Genomic DNA, 19,440 nt, shown 5'->3' on the forward strand with positions numbered 1-19,440 from the left:
TTTTTAGAGAGGTGCATCTGCTTCTTTCCTCCACCCTTTCTCTAGTTCAGCCTCTAAAGACCAAAGAATTGCCAAAGAAATCTCTGAGGAAAGTACTACACTGAACTCCCTTGTAACTTCCTAGGGAGCATGCAGAAACCACTGTCAATTCCAAGAGGTATTCCAGATAAACTGCCAGCTGCTCAGGGAGGAGATGCTAATCACTGGCTCCAAGCATCACCCACCCTTGCAGTACCAGCTCTGAGTGTTGGGAACCACTTACACATACAAAGCACACCTCCTTCTGTGTGTGTGGATGCATCTTTTAAAGTGAAAGTTGCTCAGTTGTATCCAACTCTTTGCAACCCAATGGAATATTCAGTCCATAGAATTCTCCAGGCCAGAACACTGGAGTGGGTAGCTTCTCCCTTCTCCAGGGGATCTTCCCAACCCAGGGATTGAACCCAGGTCTCCTTCATTGCAGGCGGATTCTTTACCAGCTGAGCCACAAGGGAAGCCCAAGAATACTGGAGTGGGTAGCCTATCCCTTCATCCAGGGGATCTTCCTGACCCAGGAATCGAACCGGGGTCTCCTGCATTGCAGGCAGATTCTTTACCAACTGAGCTATCAAGGAAGCCCAGATGTATCTTTGGTTAGTATCTATGCTAGAAACCACATGTAATCAATCACCTTGCAGTCTCCATTCTCCACTGCAAGCACATGATCTTGTTTGTGTGTTTTAACCAGTCACGGTTGCCACTAGTCAAGGCAAGCGTGTACAAATGTGGAATGGGCAAAAAAGGGACATTTACATAAATTAATTTTAGCAGCATCTTTATTGCAACAAAGAACCTGTAATAAAATGCAACAAAACTAATGTTTCACTTTACATGATTAAAAGCCATGTAGCTGAAAATGAGAAAACCCATAAACTTACTGGAGTGAGACATGCAGTTCTTTTTATACAAGTCAACGCTTAAAACAGCAGGCACTTTATGTTCTAAAATTAAAGACCTGAACTCCAATTGTGCTGAATACAACATAAATTTGTATTTGGGTTATTTAAAAACAAACATACAAACACTACTTCTCTCTCTCTGTGAAGGATTCTTAAATGATTACCTAGAACTATCTTTTGACAAAGTAAGAAAAAACTGGAGCCAGCACCTTGCACTAACATGCCTCCATATTTTAGGCTGCAAGATGGATAGGCGAGGTTGGGCTGTGGGAAGGTGAAAATCAGAAAAGTCTCCTATGTCTGCTGGGAATGGACACTCAGCTTCCATATCTCAGTTTAGATATGGCCATGTCGCTTTGCTTACTTTAAATGGCTCTAATTTGGGTTCCTAGGCTTAAACAAGCATTTATATCCCAAGCCCCAAACCTCCCACTACACGGAGGAAGACATGTTGAGTGTAACAATTTTAATTAACTTTAGAATGTCATATACTAATTAGAAGTACTGCTTCATTATAAACATGCTTAGCATTTACTTCAGAATGGAAAAATTAACCATTTTATGTTATCTTTAAAATGTTTCATAGGAATATATTAATAAATACTTCTTTAAAAATTTGCCTTTTCTACACATCATTTAACTATCATGAGTTGGAGTATCTGGATGGAGCACTAAGGGGCTGTGTGGCTATGGGTGTAATTTCTCCTCTCTATATGGAGGTTCCTCCTCTAAAAAACGAGAACATCAGATTATATCAAAGATATAATAGCTTGAAAGTTCTGTAATTCTATAATGAGAGATCTCATAGGAATCATTCCACCTAAAGAGAGAACAATGCTACAGAGAGGTGGGATACACTTTTCTTTAAGAAATAAAACAAGTAAAAGTAAGCATCAGTATCTATTACCTCATTCTTTTGAAAAATCATGCATGTATTGTGACTTCTTCCTCTTATGTATGAGGCACTGGAAACAAGCCAGGAATAGCAACAGGGAAAAACCTTCATTCCAAAATTAATCTCCAGACCAAGGGGAGATAAATGGCCAATAATTATTGTATGAGGAGCTATCTTGACTATTGTTTTAGGTGCTTGAAAATCAGTCCAGAGTAAAAATCACCTATTATTTTCTTAATCCAATTCAGTCCTACTTCTTAAAATAGCCCCACAAATGACTTGCTTTAGTCACCTGGAAAGCTTGTTAGAAATGCAGATTCCTGGTCTCCACTTAATTAACCAAATCCAAATTTCTAAGAGTGTGGTTCAAGAGTCTCACTGCTCAACACACAAGCAACCATACCTACCTGACGGCTGTTCAAGTGCACTCCGTGGTCAAACCTGCAAAACTCCCCCTTGGCGTTTAACCTAGCATTTTTGGTTCTCACTAAAATTGCTGCTATGCTCTTGACTTTTAGTTTGTTGCCCCCGTACACAGGGTACAAATAGTTTTAGTGAGGTTTCTACAGATTGCCTGAACTGACTATGTTTTTCACATTGATTTTAAAAATCAAATTCAGTCAAGTTGTCTTTCTGCATGCAAATTCAGTCAGGTATTTCCCCCCTCTATAGAAGGAGAATGGCCTTTGACTGACAGGGAATGATAACAGAAACATTCCTTGTGATGGGAGGAAAGCAGATGGCAAGATGCAAAAGGAAAGTATCTGTGAATTTGAGAGTCCATGAGGTTCCTTTAAGGTTTGTTTTGGTAAAATACGAGATGTCATTTTGAAAACACAGCAATACTGGGTAAGAGGTTTCAAATGAACAGCTGTCTAAAAGCTACTGTATACCATTTCTACTTTGCATGTTATATAAGGATATATCCTCGGAGGCCAACTAGGTGCACAAACAAAAATCATCTTCAGTAATCAGATACAAACTTTAGTCATGGGGGAAAATACTTTCTTGGGGAAGAATATTACCCAAATCAATTTAATTTAACATTGAAAAGAATATAAACATATCTCAGCATGGGAAAATATCATAAACAAGAAAATCAATACATATACAGTCATAGGGAAAAGTGTGGTATCTATAATACAGTATAAATACAAAAACAGCAAAACCCAATCCCCTCCACGGACAGAACCAGCAGGTCACCCTGCCATCTCTGGACCTCCCCCACCTCCCATGTGGCCCTCAAAGATGAAGCCCACATCTCAAGCACAGCTATCCTTACTAATGGAGGCTGTGCTCTCTAGAATAGGCATCTATTCACTCTGTAATGGTGAGAGAGAGTAAGATTTTTTTCTTTTGGAACACTGTTTAGAAGTACTGATAACGACTTTCCAAACATTGAGGCTTGTGCTAAAAAGGGTCAAACTCCTGGGTGCCTTCTCTGACACTAGCTCCAGTGTGACCCAGCCAGCACCTGTGATTCTAAGGTGGCAGGTCCCAACCAGTACCAATCAGCACTATGAGCTCCCGTAACAGTCAAGCGCTAGGGCTCCATCAGGAAAACGTCACGACCATTCAAGGATCGCTGATAAGCTTGGACACTGAAAAAGAGTCATGGCTGGCTGGGGATCAGTCTATAGTAAAGAGGTTGGCTGGAAACCTCTGTATGTTAAGATCACAATATTTAAATGATGCTCAAATAATTTATAAAGGTTAGAGAAAGTTTCAATTTGTAAGGCTTCCAAAATTAAGAAGAAAATAACAAAAAATTAGAATTAGAAATGTAAAAGTAGCTGTAAGCAGCTTTTCTTCCCCTGAATAATGTTAGTCTGTAACTGTTGGCAAGAGAGTGATTTCTTAATTCTGATTTCCTTAGCTAATATTCTAGGAGTTTAAATTTCAATTCTTAAACTTTTTCATGAGTATTTTTGGTCAGATTATACTTCTGCTTAGTTCTTAAGTAGTCCCTTGCCTTCTCCTCTCCTTGCCATTCTCCACACCCTGGTCTCCCCGACTCCACCAAAATTCCCTTCCATTGCCCTAAAACTCTGGAACATTTCAACGTGGAAATACCCAATGGAAAATGGCACCACTAAATTTTCTGAAGAATACTAGTGAATGTGTATTTTTCTCTTTCCCCAAAGGGAAAGGAACTGCCTGCAAATATTTAAGCTCTAATTATCTGATTAAAATTTTCCTGCCTGTAATTATCAATATTATAATCATGCTACATATACAGTTACTTGCCTTTATGTGAAAAGAAAAACCCACTGGGTCATATCATCAAAGAGAACCATTTATACTAGATACAATTTAGATTGGCTAAAAACTGGTCAGAGTTTGAATGAAACAAAGTAGGTGTCTTTAGGAGGCCACTACCAACCTTGAACAATCATTAATGATTGGTTAAGTCATAGGTTTAATAGTGATTAGTTTATAACATGCTGGATACACCCCAAGCAATGAAGCAGAAGCTATTCAATTACATTTAAGTGCTATCAAATCTGTAACTAGTCAGAGATTCTGGAATTGAACCAAGCCAATCACTAATATCATCATATTTTAACAAACTCCGAAGTATACTGTAAAAATACACTAAGTCCATGAGGTTTCATAATGTTATTAAAAATGAAAATAAGGTAGCATGAATACATGGTGCTAATGTCTTATTTCTTTCAGTGATTCTCAAGGTATTGCTGGGTCCCTTAGGAATATGTGTCATTTAATTTTGTGTGTATATGGTTAAGGTATTAGATTACTATCCATAAGCTGTAAACACCTGCATGGCACCAGATATACTTTCAGAAGTAGATGTTATGTGGCAAGTACCAAAATGTGATGATCAATTCTCTATTGATTAAATTTAAACTTCCTCATTTGGTTAAACAGCCAGTGTATACCAGAGTTCTACACAGGTCAAAATTATATCACTTTCAGAGCAGCAATACGTGATCCAAGGTTTTCTTGAAGGTAGTGCAAAAGATGCAGTTCATAATGTTCTCCAGATTCAGGAACTCTTATGCTGTGTCTCTCCTGAGGATAGATCTTAAAAAACAACAACAAAATCAAAATACAAAAAATAAGAACTTAGTATCTCCTTCCAAAGCTTTCCAGAGATTTTCAGCAGGATTAATAACATGGAGTAGAGCTTCTCCAAGATACTGCATACACACCTCCAATGTAAAGGGCTCTCTCCTTTAACTTTTTTAATATTATTAAAAAAAAACCCTTTTTTGGCCACACCCCACGATGCACAGGCTCTTAGTTCCTGTCCGAGGTAGGAACCCATGCCCCCTGCACTGGAAGTGGGCATCTGACTGAACCGCCGAAGTCCCTCTTCTTTTTGTAATTCCCTGTGTACCACTAAGCTTACAGAAGGGATCAATGGTTCTCCAAGTGTGGTTTGCAGACTCCTGGAGTCTTCAGAAACCCTTTCAAGGGATACACAGGGTCAAAACTACTTTCAGAACAAAACTAAGACATTAAAGAATAAGCCTTTATTCACTGTGTTGGCATCTGCACTGATAATGAAAGGCAATGGTGGATAAACTGCTGGTGCCTTATCATGAATCAAATCAGTGACATACACTTTAGTAAATAAGGAAAAATGCCAGCTTCATTTAAGTAGAAGTAAAATTTAGAATTTTATTAAATTGCAACCCTTGAGCAGAGGTCTTTTTATATTCTGTGGTGATAAAATGGGCAGAATGCATAATGCACTTCTGCTACAGGATGTCTGAAGGAAAAGATTTGTACAACGGAGTTTTCTTTTATCTGTGCCTTGAGGCATGCAAGCTCTTAAGTCCCCAACCGGGGATCGAACCCAAGCCCCCTGCACTGGAAGCATGGCGTCTTAACCACTGGATTGCTAGGGTTTCTAAAACTGAGCTTATAAATGGAACTCTGTTTTCTCACTTGAAAAAAAGACATCTATGGTGATTCAGACTTGACTACTTGGCAAACATTTTCTCAAAAATAATGTGAGCTGGCTACTTCAAAGTCAACATTGACAGTATTTGTTGCTAGTGATAAATTTCAAGATTTTAAGTGAAAATTAGAATTTCGGAAAACTTGCATCTACCACTACTATTTCATGAGTTTCCCAATACTTGGAAGACTTACTGTTGGGATCAGTGGTAGTATTAATGTATGTGATTTTAAAAATATTGTATGATGAAATAAGTCAACACTTAGAAGTGAACCAGTGTTTTCCAGATGACCAATGCATGGATAAAAGATGCATTTGAAGTACAAGATCCATCCAACAGACTATAACAGAGCATGAAAAGTTTACAGATATGGCTTCGGATTCCACACTATAACTAACCTTCAACGAACTACCATTTGTCCAGTTTTAGTGTAGCAACAAAGAATAGCCATTATGATCTGAAAAGGCTAAAATATTACTCCCATCTCTTAGCTAGGTATTTTGTGAGGCCAAAATTTCTTCATCTACTTTAACCAAAACAACATTTCACAACAGACTATACATGGAAGTAGATATGAGCATTGAGGTGTATTTCTTATTAAGCTAGATATTAAAGGGATTTACAGATATGTAAGACAATACTTTCTCAGTAAACTTTAAATTGTTTTTCGCCCATAAAAAAAATGTGATCTGTGCTAACATGTAATAATAGTTTATCATTGTTAACAAATAAATATTTTAAGATTTTCTTAGTCAATATAACAGCAATACTCACAGACATAACTCATGTAAACAAAAACTTTTTGGTATATAAAGGGTCCTGAGACCCTTGAAAACTGATGTTATAGCTAAATATCTCATAGTTTACCTACATAAATGTCAACTGAAACATAAAAGAAGGAAAAGTAATATTTTTCATTTCTTACGAGCATATAATCCATGCAAGGAGTAGAAACAAGGAAGAAAAGGAAGAACAGTTTCTCTTAAAAGCTTTTTTTTTTTTAATAATGGAGCAATGGAGGTGGGTAACTTTTGGTTTCTGCCCCAGTGTCAATATAAAATAGAAGAAAATTAAAAGACCATATATTCAGGTCTTAAAAATCCTTTACAACAATGAAATCAAGTAGCATTTCCTCACCCTTCCAAGGGGAAGAAGAAAAGCAAAGGAGGATAGTGAATGGACTCCTGTCATCTTGTCCACGATTACAAACTGAAAGCAGATACAGATACACAAGTAATGTAATCGGACAGACCAATTTTCATCCTGACTTCAACAGAATCTTAACTTTTATCCAACTAGAGGCACTGCTAACTATGCCTATTATTTCAGTTCTCTTAAGCAGAGAGTGGCCACAGCTGAAAATTCAACTTCATTCCATCGTTTATTATATTCCAAAGTAACCAATCATGAATGATGACTATTTTAATCAGAAAATTAAAAGAACTCACCTGTAAATCATATGGCTTTCCAGCCCTCACTAAAAAACTCAGTAATATACTGGTGTGTGCAAAATGAACATTCTCATCCAAGAACCCATGTAAGAGTAGTAAACGATTTGGTCTGGAGAAATGGAAATATCAGAGGATGAGGTAAAATAGAGTATTTGGGAAAACTACTAAACTTGTTAAAACTAACCATAATCTACTACAATAACTTCCTTATACTGTAATGTTAGAATAAGGATTCAACATTTCAACATTAAATTAGTAATATATTAACCAGATGCTACATGTAATTAAAAAAAGTAAATCATTTGTTCAATTTCCTATTAAGATATTAGCATACATCAATAATTACAGCATGTCCCTAGAAAAAGAACAATCACATGTGCTCTTTGTAAAATACATGTAAGCAGCCAGCGGGATTTTCCCCACTGGGAAACAGCAGTGCTGTGCTGTGGTTAGTCGCTCAGTCGTGTCTGACTCTTTGCGACCCCATGGACTGTAGCCCGCCAGGCTCCTCTGTCCACGGACATTCTCTAGGAAGGATACTGGAGTGGGTTGCCATGCCCTCCTTCAGGGAAACAGTGGTATACTTAATTAATAAGCTTCTTTTAGCACTTCAGCAATTGCTTCAAATATAACTTGCTAAAAATCCCAAATTATATGAACTGGCCTATAATTCAGCTTTAAGAAAACAGCCATGCCTTCTAGTAATCCATAAAATATTAAGTTTTATTTTTGTCATATTTGTAGCTTTCCTTATTATTAAAGACAATCTTAAAAAATACTATTTTAAATTTATAATTTTAATTTTAAAGCTTGAACTTACTCAGAGGGGAATTTTTCTGCTTGCATGGCCACAGATCCTAAGTAATAGCCCTGTTCATTCTGGTCAGGGTGACCCATATAACGTTCCGTGTAGCCCGTATCATAGAAGATCCACAGAGTGACTGGTGCCCCAGCAATAGCAACCTACATAAGATAACAGTGACAGTCAAGAGTGGTTCAGAAAAGAATGGTTAACACTGAGAGTCTATAACTGCAAATTTATAGGCTAAAATTATCTTTAGGCTTTAGCCTCACAATTATGGTCTCAGGCAACTCAGAAAATCAAAGGGGAATGCCAAGGTCAAGAACTTGATACTTAATGAGTCAGCTAGCTTCATGTTCCAGAGGTGCCACACACTAAATCCTTAACCTGGGCTGGATGAAACATAAACATGAGTCTCCATGAGAAGAGGAGGTGAACTAGAACATATGAATGCCTCAGTGTAAGCTGAGGAAAAAAATATGGGACAAGTGTCAGCTTTACATAGGAAGAGCAATCATTTTCTTCTTTTTTGTTTTTTTAGCTTCTGTTGGCAGTACAGAATTTAAAACAATGGATGAAATATATTTACGTACTAAACACTTGTCTCATTTTAAGGCTCCCACACAGTTTTATATTTAAATATTGTAATTACTTTCTTGACAACTGCAAGCCTGGGGAAATTATGGCAGTATTCAGAGTTCATTCTGTGGTTATTATAAACAAAGATTATCTGAATATACAAAAACCCTATCACTTTTATTTCTAAAAATAAATAATTTCCACTGTAAAAATCACGTTAATGAAATAAGAAAAATGCTACTTATTATTTCCATTTTCTTAAGTTTTTAGCATCTTTTTTCTAACATATTTTTCTAAGAGGTTGTTTATAAAGTTGTAATCACTGCTTATATATTTAGTAGTTTATTCATTTGGTATAGATTTACTTAGGAGCTACTATGAGCCAAGCATTGTGCTTGGCTGCTGAGGATACAGTATAGGCAGATAGATCCCTGCCCTCAGAGGTTGTAGCCCAATAATTAAACAAATAAGAACAACCCAATATGAATGTGGGTTTTATTAATCATGACTATCTCCCGTAATATCTGGCATACGTCTGTTAATAGCTAATAACTGATCAAGCTGACAAGTATTTTATACAGATATATAAAGAAATATAAATATATATCCCACAAGTTGACAAGTCTATTATTTCTCATGGCTGTTAAACACACAAACCCTAACATTTCATAATACTGTCAACTTCAGAAAATTGGTTCTTTTCTTGTATCTCAATTTATAGAAAATTCTACCCTTAGTGCAAAAGAAATACCACAGGAAATCACATACCCTGAAGATATCTGACCTCTGCATTAATGCCATTAGGGACAGGTATCCTCCATAGGACCAGCCATGGATGCCCACACGATCTAAGTCAATGAAATCATATTGAGAGGCAAGATACTGGAGTCCTTCCACTTGATCATCAATTTCTATTTGACCCTGTCAAAAAAGGGAGAACATTTCACTGATTCTGATAAATAAAAATCTCATTATAAGAGTGTTTTGAAAGCTGTCAGAAGTCTTACTAAAAACACCTGTGGTTTTTTATTTTTTAGAAAAGAACTTATTATTGATTGAGATTCTGTGGCTTGGAAAAAAATTTTTTAACTCTATTCAGAGATAGGAGTCTATAGCTTCTGTTGCTAGCCTGTCCTAGAGTTTAGTTACCCCTTAGTCACAAAGTTCTTTCCTACTGCAACCCAAAATGTCCTTTGTCGTATGGGTATTTCCCATTTCCATTTGTTCTGTTGTCTGCTAAGAGGTCAGCATCTTCCTTGTAACAAGCCTTCCTATACCCAAAGATGAAAAATTAGCCCCCTTAAGTGGATGACTAATTTTACTCTTCTTTAAATTGAATGCAATAAAGTAGAAGGAATCACTCTTAAGGTCTTGTCCTCCTCTTTCCCCATTATCTATCTCTAGGAATTGAACATACAATTTCTTTAAAGTCCTATATAGTCCTAATTCCTATCACCACCACCCTATCTGTATTACTAGGCCTGCCAGTGCACACAATCTCACTTCACTGAGCCAAAAACAAAAATAAAAACAAAAACTTACATGAGAATACAACATAAGGTCAAAGAACTGGCTGTGGGAGAAAATCCCCATGTCTTACTCAGCATGTCCAATACACTGGCAAACACAGTAACTGCCTTACTGTGCAAAAGGAACATCGGATTCTCATCATTTCCCAAAGCAGCAGAAAGGACATTGGGCATCTCTAAAAGGTAGCATTTAAAGCTTCCTGTAGAGAGAAAGAGGCTTGTCACAAGGAAGGCACTAACCAGTTGGTTTCTCTCTTCACAGAGGACAGAACAAATCTCAATTATTCCTCTTAATAGTGTACAGGATGCTGAAAACTAAATGTGATGCCTTCTGGCTAAACTGAACATAAAAAATAGAAAGAGAGGGGGTTTCTATGTAAAAGTGGCTCTATCTCAGCTCCACAAAGCTACACATAGGTGGGCTGGAATAGCCTGGCGAGCATCGGGCGGCACCTTCCCTCCCTCCCCCAGACACAGGCTCACACATGTGCACGTGCACGCTAACGCACAGCCCCTTCCCCCGCTTCTGCCTCTGGGGTTTCACACCAAACAAAGCACCAAAAAATGCAAACGTCTTAAAGAGAAACGCTGGTACGCTCACACACCATTTTATACTTAAAGGCGCCTTCAAACTTAAGCCCTCGGTGACAGGAGCCCCTGTTGTCTATCACCACAACCACATAGCCCAGAGAGGCCAGGGTGTTCAGTCGGAAGTACTTCACGCCTTTAAACCGATTATTCACCAACTGCACCTGAGGAAGAAGGACAACTTCAGTGAAATGTATTCCATGGTAGCACACAAAAGCAAATTAGAGAGGCAGGATGCTGCAAAAAACAGAAAGCTTACATTTTTATTTTGCCTATAAAATGAAACTATTTTCTTGTGGCAAGAACACATAAAATGGATCCTCCTAAAAATTTAAGTGTACAATACTATTTTGTTAATCATAGGACAATTTTGCACAGCAAATCTCTAGAACTTATTCATCTTGCATAATGCAGATTTTTTTTTATGGTCACTGTTTAGTAACTCCCTCTTTCCCTTTCCCTGATATATTTTTAAATTAACTTAAATTTTTTCATGTTTATGTTATTTCTTTTCTTTCTTAACTTCACATGCAAAGTTCAGAGGATTAATGAACAATTACAGACTTCAAAATTATAATCTAGATATTAACTACTATAAGATAAATGATTTAGTCTACTCCATAAAAAAAGCTACTAAAATGATTACTTCTACCTTGAGAAAGAAATGCACCCTTCAAATGATGGAACAGGACCTTTTTTTTCCTCCCTACTTGTATCTTCTGGGATTGTCTCTGACCAGTAGAGGGAAAACTTAAGTACTTTAATAAAATACTGTGACCAGTCAGCTTACTTTTTCCTGTTACACAGATCAGTGCAAAAGGTAAGATAATTCTTAAAAAACTTTAGCACCCTAGAAACTATACTTCAAAATGACTGAGAAATTAAATGCAGGTTGGTGCTTCAACAGAAGTAAACTCTCCAGTGAAAAGAAGACTTTAACTAATGGGCAAAAAACTACAGAAGTTCAAGGTTTTGGTGGACACTAAGAGCAAAGAGGAACTAAAGAGCCTCTTGATGAGGGTGAAGGAGGAGAGTATAAGCGCTGGCTTAAGATTAAATATTTAAAAAACTAAGATAATGGCATCCAGACCCATTACTGCATGGTAAATAGAAGGGGAAAAGGTGGAAGTAGTGACAGATTTCCTCTTCTTGGGCTCCAAAATCACTGCAGATGGTGACTGCAGCCATGAAACCATAAGACAGTTGCTTCTTGGCAGGAAAGCTATGACAAACCTAGACAGCGTGTTGAAAAGCAGGGACATTACTCTGCCGACAAAGGTCCGTACAGTCAAGGCTACGGTCTTCCCAGGGGTCACGTATGGTTGTGAGAGCTGGACCATAAAGAAGGTAGAATGCCAAAGAACTGATGCCTTCAACTGTGGTGCTGGAGAAGACCCTTGGACAGCAAGAGGTCAAACCAATCTTTTGTTTTGTTCCGTTTCTTGGTGCCAGAAGCTGGGACAAACCAGTCAATCTTAAGGAAGATCAACCCTGAATATTCACTTGAAGGACTGAAACTGAAGCTCCAGTATTCTGGCCATCTGACATGAACAGATGACTCACTGGAAAAGTCCCTGATACTGGGAAAGATTGAGGGCAGAAGGAGAAGAGGGCGTCAGAGGAAGAGACGGCTGGAAGGCATCACTGATACAATGAACATGAACTTGGGCAAACTCCAGGAGATGGTGAGGGGCAGGGAGGCCTGGCGTGCACAACTGGGGGACTAAACCGCAACAAGAAAGACAGATAATAAACAAAAAATGGATTCTGGCAAAACTGAGAAAGCGTTCTCTGATAGCAACAATTGGGAAAACCAACTTAGTCAGGAATTAAAATAAGAATTGATGCTATCTTCACTCAATAAACATCTACTGATCATTTACTGGGCTAGACTGGAGGTGGGCGTGTATAAAAATCTTCCTTTTGAACTTCTGGATGTTTAGTTACCACTGTAACAACTGCCAAACAGGTCTTTCTGTTTCTATACTTGTCCTCCACATAGTCTATTCTCACAGTAACAGAACAACGTTTTAAAAATGTAAATCAGGTATGACTTTATATCTTGGCTCCTTCTAATGGCAGGGCATTTAGATCAGAGTAAGATCTAAACTCCTTACCACTGCCTTCGAGACCCTACATTACTTAGTCCTTGGCTATTTTCTCTCACCTCATCTCACACCATTTCTCCCCCTTGAGCACTGTATTCTAGTCTTCCTACCAACTATACCGAGTTGGTTCTAACCCCAGGACCTTGAGACTTACTCTTCCCTCAGTCTGGAATGCTCTTCCCTCAGCAATTTTAACATGGCTCATCCCTTCTCATCCTCTGCAACCTCGAGAGCTTCCTTGACCTTCCGATCAGAACCCTCATTTTAGTCACTTTGTTATCTTCCTTCTCAACAATTATTCATAACATTTCCATTATATGAAGTTACATAATTTATCTTATTTTCCTCATTAATCTTCATGAGGGTGGGGCATTAGTCTGACTTGTTCACTGTGATTATCCTCATTGCCCAGAATAGTGCTTGGTACTTAATAGGTGCTCAGTGACTATTTGCTGAAAGAATGAATGAAAAATAGAGTATGATGGTTTTCCTTTCTACCTTGGGAAGAGGTGTTTGGTGCGCAAAGGTGCTTGTTTTTAAAGGAAGGGAGCTGCAAAAAGAAGTAGTAAACCTAGAAGAACACAAATACGAACATGTAAGAAAATTAACTTACTTCTTTGCCTGCTGTAAATCACCGAAGATAGCGTCAGTTGCCTGATAAGAACATTTTCCCCCAGAGCCAGTATTTCTGCCTTTGCAGCCTCAAGGCCTGCTTCTTCTTAGAAGGTATTTAAACACAATGCCCTTTAGCACCAAGAATTCAAAAGCTTTCTTCAGTATCAATTCTTTAAAACCTGTATTCTGTTATTTTAACCTCTCTTATGCATTTGTGTTTGCAGAACAGTGTCCGACACATAGGAAGTATCGTAAGTATTTGTTAAATAAACATTTTTAAACAACACTACTGTTATCAATATAAAGTTTAAAGCAATAAGCCTTAACTTCAAATAGGATTATTTGTTGCTTTCCTTGGTTTCACTTATATCCTACTGCAGGCATTGCAAATTTAATCAGAAAGTAATTCCTTTCATGTTATGAATTGAGACACTGTTCCTATTTAAAAAGACTCCCACTTTGATCTGAATACGTACCAAGGGAAGAAAAAAAAAAAGGCTTGGATCACTTTTAGGATTTAATCAAATTTTGCAAGGTTACTGTGGGCTAGTAGAAAGATCTGGTCTTACATTAAGGAGTCTCTCATAACTAATCAAAATTATTATCAAACACAAGGATGAATGATCTCCCAATGGGTTGAAGTGCCAACCGATTCTATCACTCAAAGTCTTAGAGTGAAATCTCCCGGCAGACTGAATACCAGATTTTCCTGTGGGCTCACCAAATTTGAATGCATCCAAAAAACACGCTGAGAAACAAACAGCTCTATGTTAGTGACATTAAGTACATTCACACGTTGTACAACCACCACCACTACTGATTTCCAGAGCCTTTTCATCATCTCAAACAGAAACTTCAACTCTTTAAGCAATAATCTCCTATCCCTCCCCCAGTCCCTGACAAGTTCTATTCTACTTTCTATCTCTATGAATTTGCTTCTTCTGGGTATCTCACACCAGTGGAATAATACAATATTTACCCTTTTGTGTCCGGCTTATTTCACTTAGCATAATGTCCTCAAGGCTCATCCATGTAGCAGAAGTCAGAACTTCAACCTTTTTAAAGGCTGCATAATATTCATTTATACATCATATTTTGTTTACCCAGTCGTCTATCAACGGACCCTGGGGCTGCTTCCATCTTTTGGCTGTTGTGAATGATGTTGCAATACACTGCCTACTTGTAACTCAAACAAGTATCTGAGTCTCTGCTTTCAGTTCTTTTGGGTATGTAGCCTGACTGAATTGCTGGATCAGATTTTAATTCTATGTATAAATTTTTGAAGTACTGCTATACTGTTTTTCAAAGCAGCTGCATCATTTTACATTCCCATTAGCAAAGTAGAGTTCCAATTTTTCTACACCCTCACCAACATTTATTATTTTCCTTTTTATTAAAAAAAAAAGAGCTATTCTAAAGGGTATGAAGTGCTACCTCATTGTGGTTTTGATTTCCATTTCCCTAATGATTAGTGACACTATCTTTTCATATGGCTTAGACTTTTTAAACTTAATTACTAATATAAGAGGGGATTCCCTGGTAGCTCAGATGGTAAAGCGTCTGCCTACAATGTGGGAGACCCAGGTTCAATCCCTGGGTCGGGAAGATCCCCTGGAGAAGGAAATGGTAACCCACTCCAGAACTCTTGCCTGGAAAATCCCATGGACTGAGGAGCTTGGCAGGCTACAGTTCATGGGGTCACAGAGTTGGACACGACTGAGCAACTTCACTTCACTTCACTAATATAAGGAGTCCTTTAGTCTTAAAAATCTAGATAACCAGCTAGTTTTTATAGTATGTTTTTCACGTATCTTATATATCATTTCTTCACTGGGAAGAAGAAACATCCTTCTTAAATAATAGAACATGTGAAGCTTTTAAGAATGTCCTGTAATTTCTCTGAATTTCTTTATATTATACCTTTTTTTAAGTTCACAAAGATCTGGCTTCCAAGTTTTTAAGAGAAGTTTCATTTAACTATTTCATAATTTATGTGTAGATAACTACTATGTAAATGCAAATCACGTTTTGTTTGTAAAACACATTAAACAATGGCAAAGTGATTTAAGTTGACATATGACCATCATCGCTGAGATGTTATGGCTTATGTAGCTACCTTGTATGTTTTGGATAACTTGACACCTAGATACACTTCCAGATCAGAATAACTGGATTTAACTATGAAATAGGGTATTTACTGAATTCTAGAGTTGTAACTGAACCTCCCTGATGGTACAGTAGATAAGAATCCATCTGCCAATGCAGGAGTCACAGGTTCAATCCCTGGTCTGGGAAGACCCCACATGCCATGGTGCAAGTCCATGTGCCACAACTCCTAAGTCTGTGCTCCAGAGCCCAGGAGCCGCGATTCCTGAAGCTGGGAAGCCTGCGCACCTAGACCTGTGCTCTGCAGCGAGAGAAGCCATCACAGCCAGAAGCCTGCGCGACCGCAACAAAGAGGAGCCCCTGCTGGCCAGACCTACAGAAGGCCTGAGTGCAGCAACAGAGACCCAGCACCATCAAAAATAAACTAACCTTAAAAAAGAGAGTGTTATTTTAGGACAAAAATAGTGTACTTCTAACTTCTTTAGGGACTCAATGTGAGGTACATAACCAAGATTAAACTTTAAAAAAAAATTACCAGTTAACCAACTAACCTACCCAAAACACTTTACTCTGATAGTCAGTAAAATTTCCTTAATATTCACATGCTAATATTTAATGCAGAAAAAAAGAAAATCAAGGTGTAAACTTGGAGTGCTGAAGAATAGTATGTGGGGTATTAAGCTGCTTCAGTTACGTCTGACTCTTTGCGACCCCATGGACTGCAGCCCACCAGGTTCTTCTGTCCATGGGGTTCTTCAGGCAAGAATACTAGAGTGGGCTGCCATGTCCTCTTCAAGCGGATCTTTCCAACCCAGGGAACAAACTGCATGTCTTGGGTCTCCTGCATTGGCAGGCAGATTCTTTACCACTAATTCCACCTGGGAAGCCCCGGGTTTAAATTCTAGCTTCTCTATGTAAAAGCTGTGTGACATGTGGACTCGTGCCACTTAGCAGCTGCCTTGCTGCTGCTGCTAAGTCACTTCAGTCATGTCCGACTCTGTGCAACCCCATAGACGGCAGCCCATCAGGCTCCTCTGTCCCTGGGGTTCTCCAGGCAAGAATACTGGAGTGGGGTGCCATTTCCTCTCCAATGCATGCATACATGCTAAGTCGCTTCAGTCGTGTCCGACTCTGTGAGACCCTATGACAGCAGCCCACCAGGCTCCTCTGTGCATAGGATTCTCCAGGCAAGAGTACTGGAGTGGGTTGCCATCTCCTTCTCCAGCAGCTGCCTTAACTAGCTGATAAAAGTATTATATGAGAGATCTGGCCTTAGAATGAAGAGGGGGAATTCATTAGGATACCAAAGGTTTCAAAACTATCTGTTAAGACTCTTTTATAACCAAGACATTTAATTATTTAATATCATTTTCCAAACAAGTTCTCTACCTAGAATATAACATATTTACTAACTGACATGACTATTACATTCCCCATGACAGTCATAGTCCTCACTGTGAATTAAGAAATTGACATTGAGGGAATTCCCGGGCATTCTGAGAAGGCAATGGCACCCCACTCCAGTACTCTTGCCTGGAAAATCCCATGGACGGAGGAGCCTGGTAGGCTGCAGTCCATGGGGTCGCTAAGAGTCGGACACGACTGAGCAACTTCACTTTCACTTTTCACCTTCATGCATTGGAGAAGGAAATGGCAACCCACTCCAGTGTTCTTGCTTGGAGAATCCCAGGGACAGGGAGCCTGGTGAGCTGCCGTCTATGGGATCGCACAGAGTCGGACACGACTGAAGCGACTTAGCAGCAGCCAGTGGTTAAGACTCTGCACTTTCACTGGCAAGGGCCCTGGTTCAATCCCTGGTTGGGGAACTAAGATCCCACAAGCAAAGCAGCATGGCCAAAAAAAAGAAAGTGACACTGATTTTCAAATTCGCTACCTAACAAAACCCAGCTTCCTAAACTCCTAAACTGGGTAATGAGGGCATAAACCACAGTCAGTAATAGCAGAGGCTCAGCAAAGCTCAAATCTTAAACAACTGACCAGACATTTAAATAACAAATTATCTTAAAAAAAGAAAATAGGAACCACCATCTTCCAGTAATTCACCAAAATGACCAACACAAAGGGAAAGAGGAGGGGCACCCGCTACATGTTCTCTAGGCCTTTTAGAAAACATGGAGTTGTTCCTTTGGCCACATACATGCGAATCTACAAGAAGGGTGATATTGTAGATATCAAGGGAATGGGTAGTGTTCAAAAAGGAATGCCCCACAAATATTACCATGGCAAAACTGGGAGAGTCTACAATGTTACCCAGCATGCTGTTGGCATCATTGTAAACAAACAAGCTAAGGGCAAGATTCTTGCCAAGAGAATTAATGTGCGTATCGAGCATATTAAGCACTCTAAGAGCCGAGATAGCTTCCTAAAACGTGTGAAGGAAAATGATCAGAAAAAGAAGGAAGCCAAACAGAAAGGGACTTGGGTTCAGCTGAAGCGCCAGCCTGCTCCACCCAGAGAAGCACACTTTGTGAGGACCAACGGAAAGAAACCTGAACTGTTGGAACCCATTCCCTATGAATTCATGGCCTGAAGGGTGTAAAAATAAAGACATGGACTGTAAAAAAAAAAAAAAAAGAAGAAGAAAATACAAACACATAGACACATGTGGATAAATGTGCCTACCTGAGGACCGCCGTAGATGAAGAGCACAGTGGGGTATTTCTTCCCAGGCTGCAGGCCGTGCGGTTTGTACAGCATCCCGTACAGTGTGAATCCAGTGGTGCTTTCAAAAGAAAAAATCTCTGGAGGGGTGTAGTCAGGAAGAGGGCCTGGAGGAGGTAGTACATTCTGTAAAGTTCCTGTGGGAGCCTGGCAGGCTGAGAGCAAGGAAAAAATACCACAAACCCACTACCCTAATAACTACTATCTCTCCTTTAGATGATAAGCAAGAAACTAAACACAAAGAGTTATATTTAAGAAAGGAAATCTAATGGATATATCGAACTATCTATTTCAGAAGCAGACACAAAGTATTATCAATAATCCTTGGAGCCCAGGAGGTATTTAAAAGCAGAACACAAATACTTTGCATTCAGCCTGTATAACTTATCGATGGTTAAGCCATGTACCTGATGAGAAACTGAAAGCAAGAATTAACTTAACTTGCTCACAGCAGGTGCTCAAAAAACATTTCTTTATGATCATTAGAGAATAAGCTTAATCAGAACCCAGAAAAAAAAAATCATGATCAGTGTTTGGTTTTACAAAGCTACACAGACCTCTCCTGAGTCTATGTATACTGGATGATGTTCCAGTCGAAGCAGAGATCAACGTATTAGCAACTCTAATTGTGGACATCAGAACACACCCATACCTTGTGGTTTTGCACTAATTTCTTAACCCTTTAGGAGATATTTATGGGTGAAAATACCTAACAGAAAAAAAGGATTTGGGTATAAAATGAGTTACAAGATATAAAATATTAGTCCACTGTTTATATTTAAGAAATCAAGCATTTTAAATTCAGGTAATCACAGTGCTCTTCACTCCCATACAAAATGAGGATTTGTCTCCTATTAAGATGGCCACTGCAAGTGCTGGTAGAAGTTTAAGAAAGCTACCAGCTGGGTATTCCTTAAAGCTGTAGCTTCCCTGCTCAAGAGTATAACTAGTTCAGTCTGTATGACGTTCAAGTTCAGTTGTTTACCTGGGAAATCATCCAAACATGTAAATAAATCACTTCCTAGCTGTTATCTTGATTATTTTAATCTTATTTTCAAAAAGGCCTTCCAGTTTGCTCCTGCCTGGAGTAGGAGGTAACCAGCCTCATTTGATAATTGATAGACTAGGAGGGGGTGGGATCAATCAGCAGCCGAAGGACAGGCGGTGGTGAGAGGTGGGGAGACTCTGTTCAGGAAATGTGGACCTACGACACAGGTG

The 19,440-nt window shown here is 38.8% G+C and overlaps 2 protein-coding genes across 4 annotated transcripts in view; one reads left to right on the forward strand and one right to left on the reverse strand.

Annotated features, from left to right (window-relative positions):
• Positions 1-797: 797 nt before the first annotated feature.
• The window catches only part of DPP8 (dipeptidyl peptidase 8), a 54,397-nt gene continuing 35,754 nt past the window's right edge, over positions 798-19,440 (reverse strand). For 2 of the 3 annotated variants that reach the window (XM_065942060.1, XM_065942059.1), the window contains exons 16-21: positions 18,184-18,329; positions 10,729-10,875; positions 9,363-9,515; positions 8,034-8,176; positions 7,211-7,322; positions 798-4,878 (exon numbers count right to left, since the gene is read on the reverse strand). In XM_065942060.1, the coding sequence (XP_065798132.1) occupies positions 4,756-4,878; positions 7,211-7,322; positions 8,034-8,176; positions 9,363-9,515; positions 10,729-10,875; positions 18,184-18,329 (824 nt within the window). In that variant the 3' untranslated portion in view covers positions 798-4,755. Of the gene's footprint in view, positions 4,879-7,210; positions 7,323-8,033; positions 8,177-9,362; positions 9,516-10,167; positions 10,324-10,728; positions 10,876-18,183; positions 18,330-19,440 lie in introns of those variants that run through there. The other variant, XM_065942061.1, reaches the window with a different exon arrangement.
• Positions 17,585-18,132, forward strand: LOC136171948 (large ribosomal subunit protein eL21-like). The gene has a single exon (XM_065941042.1). The coding sequence runs from the start codon at positions 17,609-17,611 to the stop codon at positions 18,089-18,091; it is 483 nt and encodes a 160-aa protein (XP_065797114.1). The 5' UTR covers positions 17,585-17,608; the 3' UTR covers positions 18,092-18,132.

The sequence above is a fragment of the Muntiacus reevesi genome, chromosome 7, assembly GCF_963930625.1.
Source record: "Muntiacus reevesi chromosome 7, mMunRee1.1, whole genome shotgun sequence".
NCBI lineage: Eukaryota > Metazoa > Chordata > Mammalia > Artiodactyla > Cervidae > Muntiacus > Muntiacus reevesi.

What these genes read in the sequence shown, in the direction of transcription:
- LOC136171948 (XM_065941042.1), top strand. Translation starts at nt 17,609, where the DNA reads ATGACCAACACAAAGGGAAAGAGGAGGGGCACCCGCTACATGTTCTCT.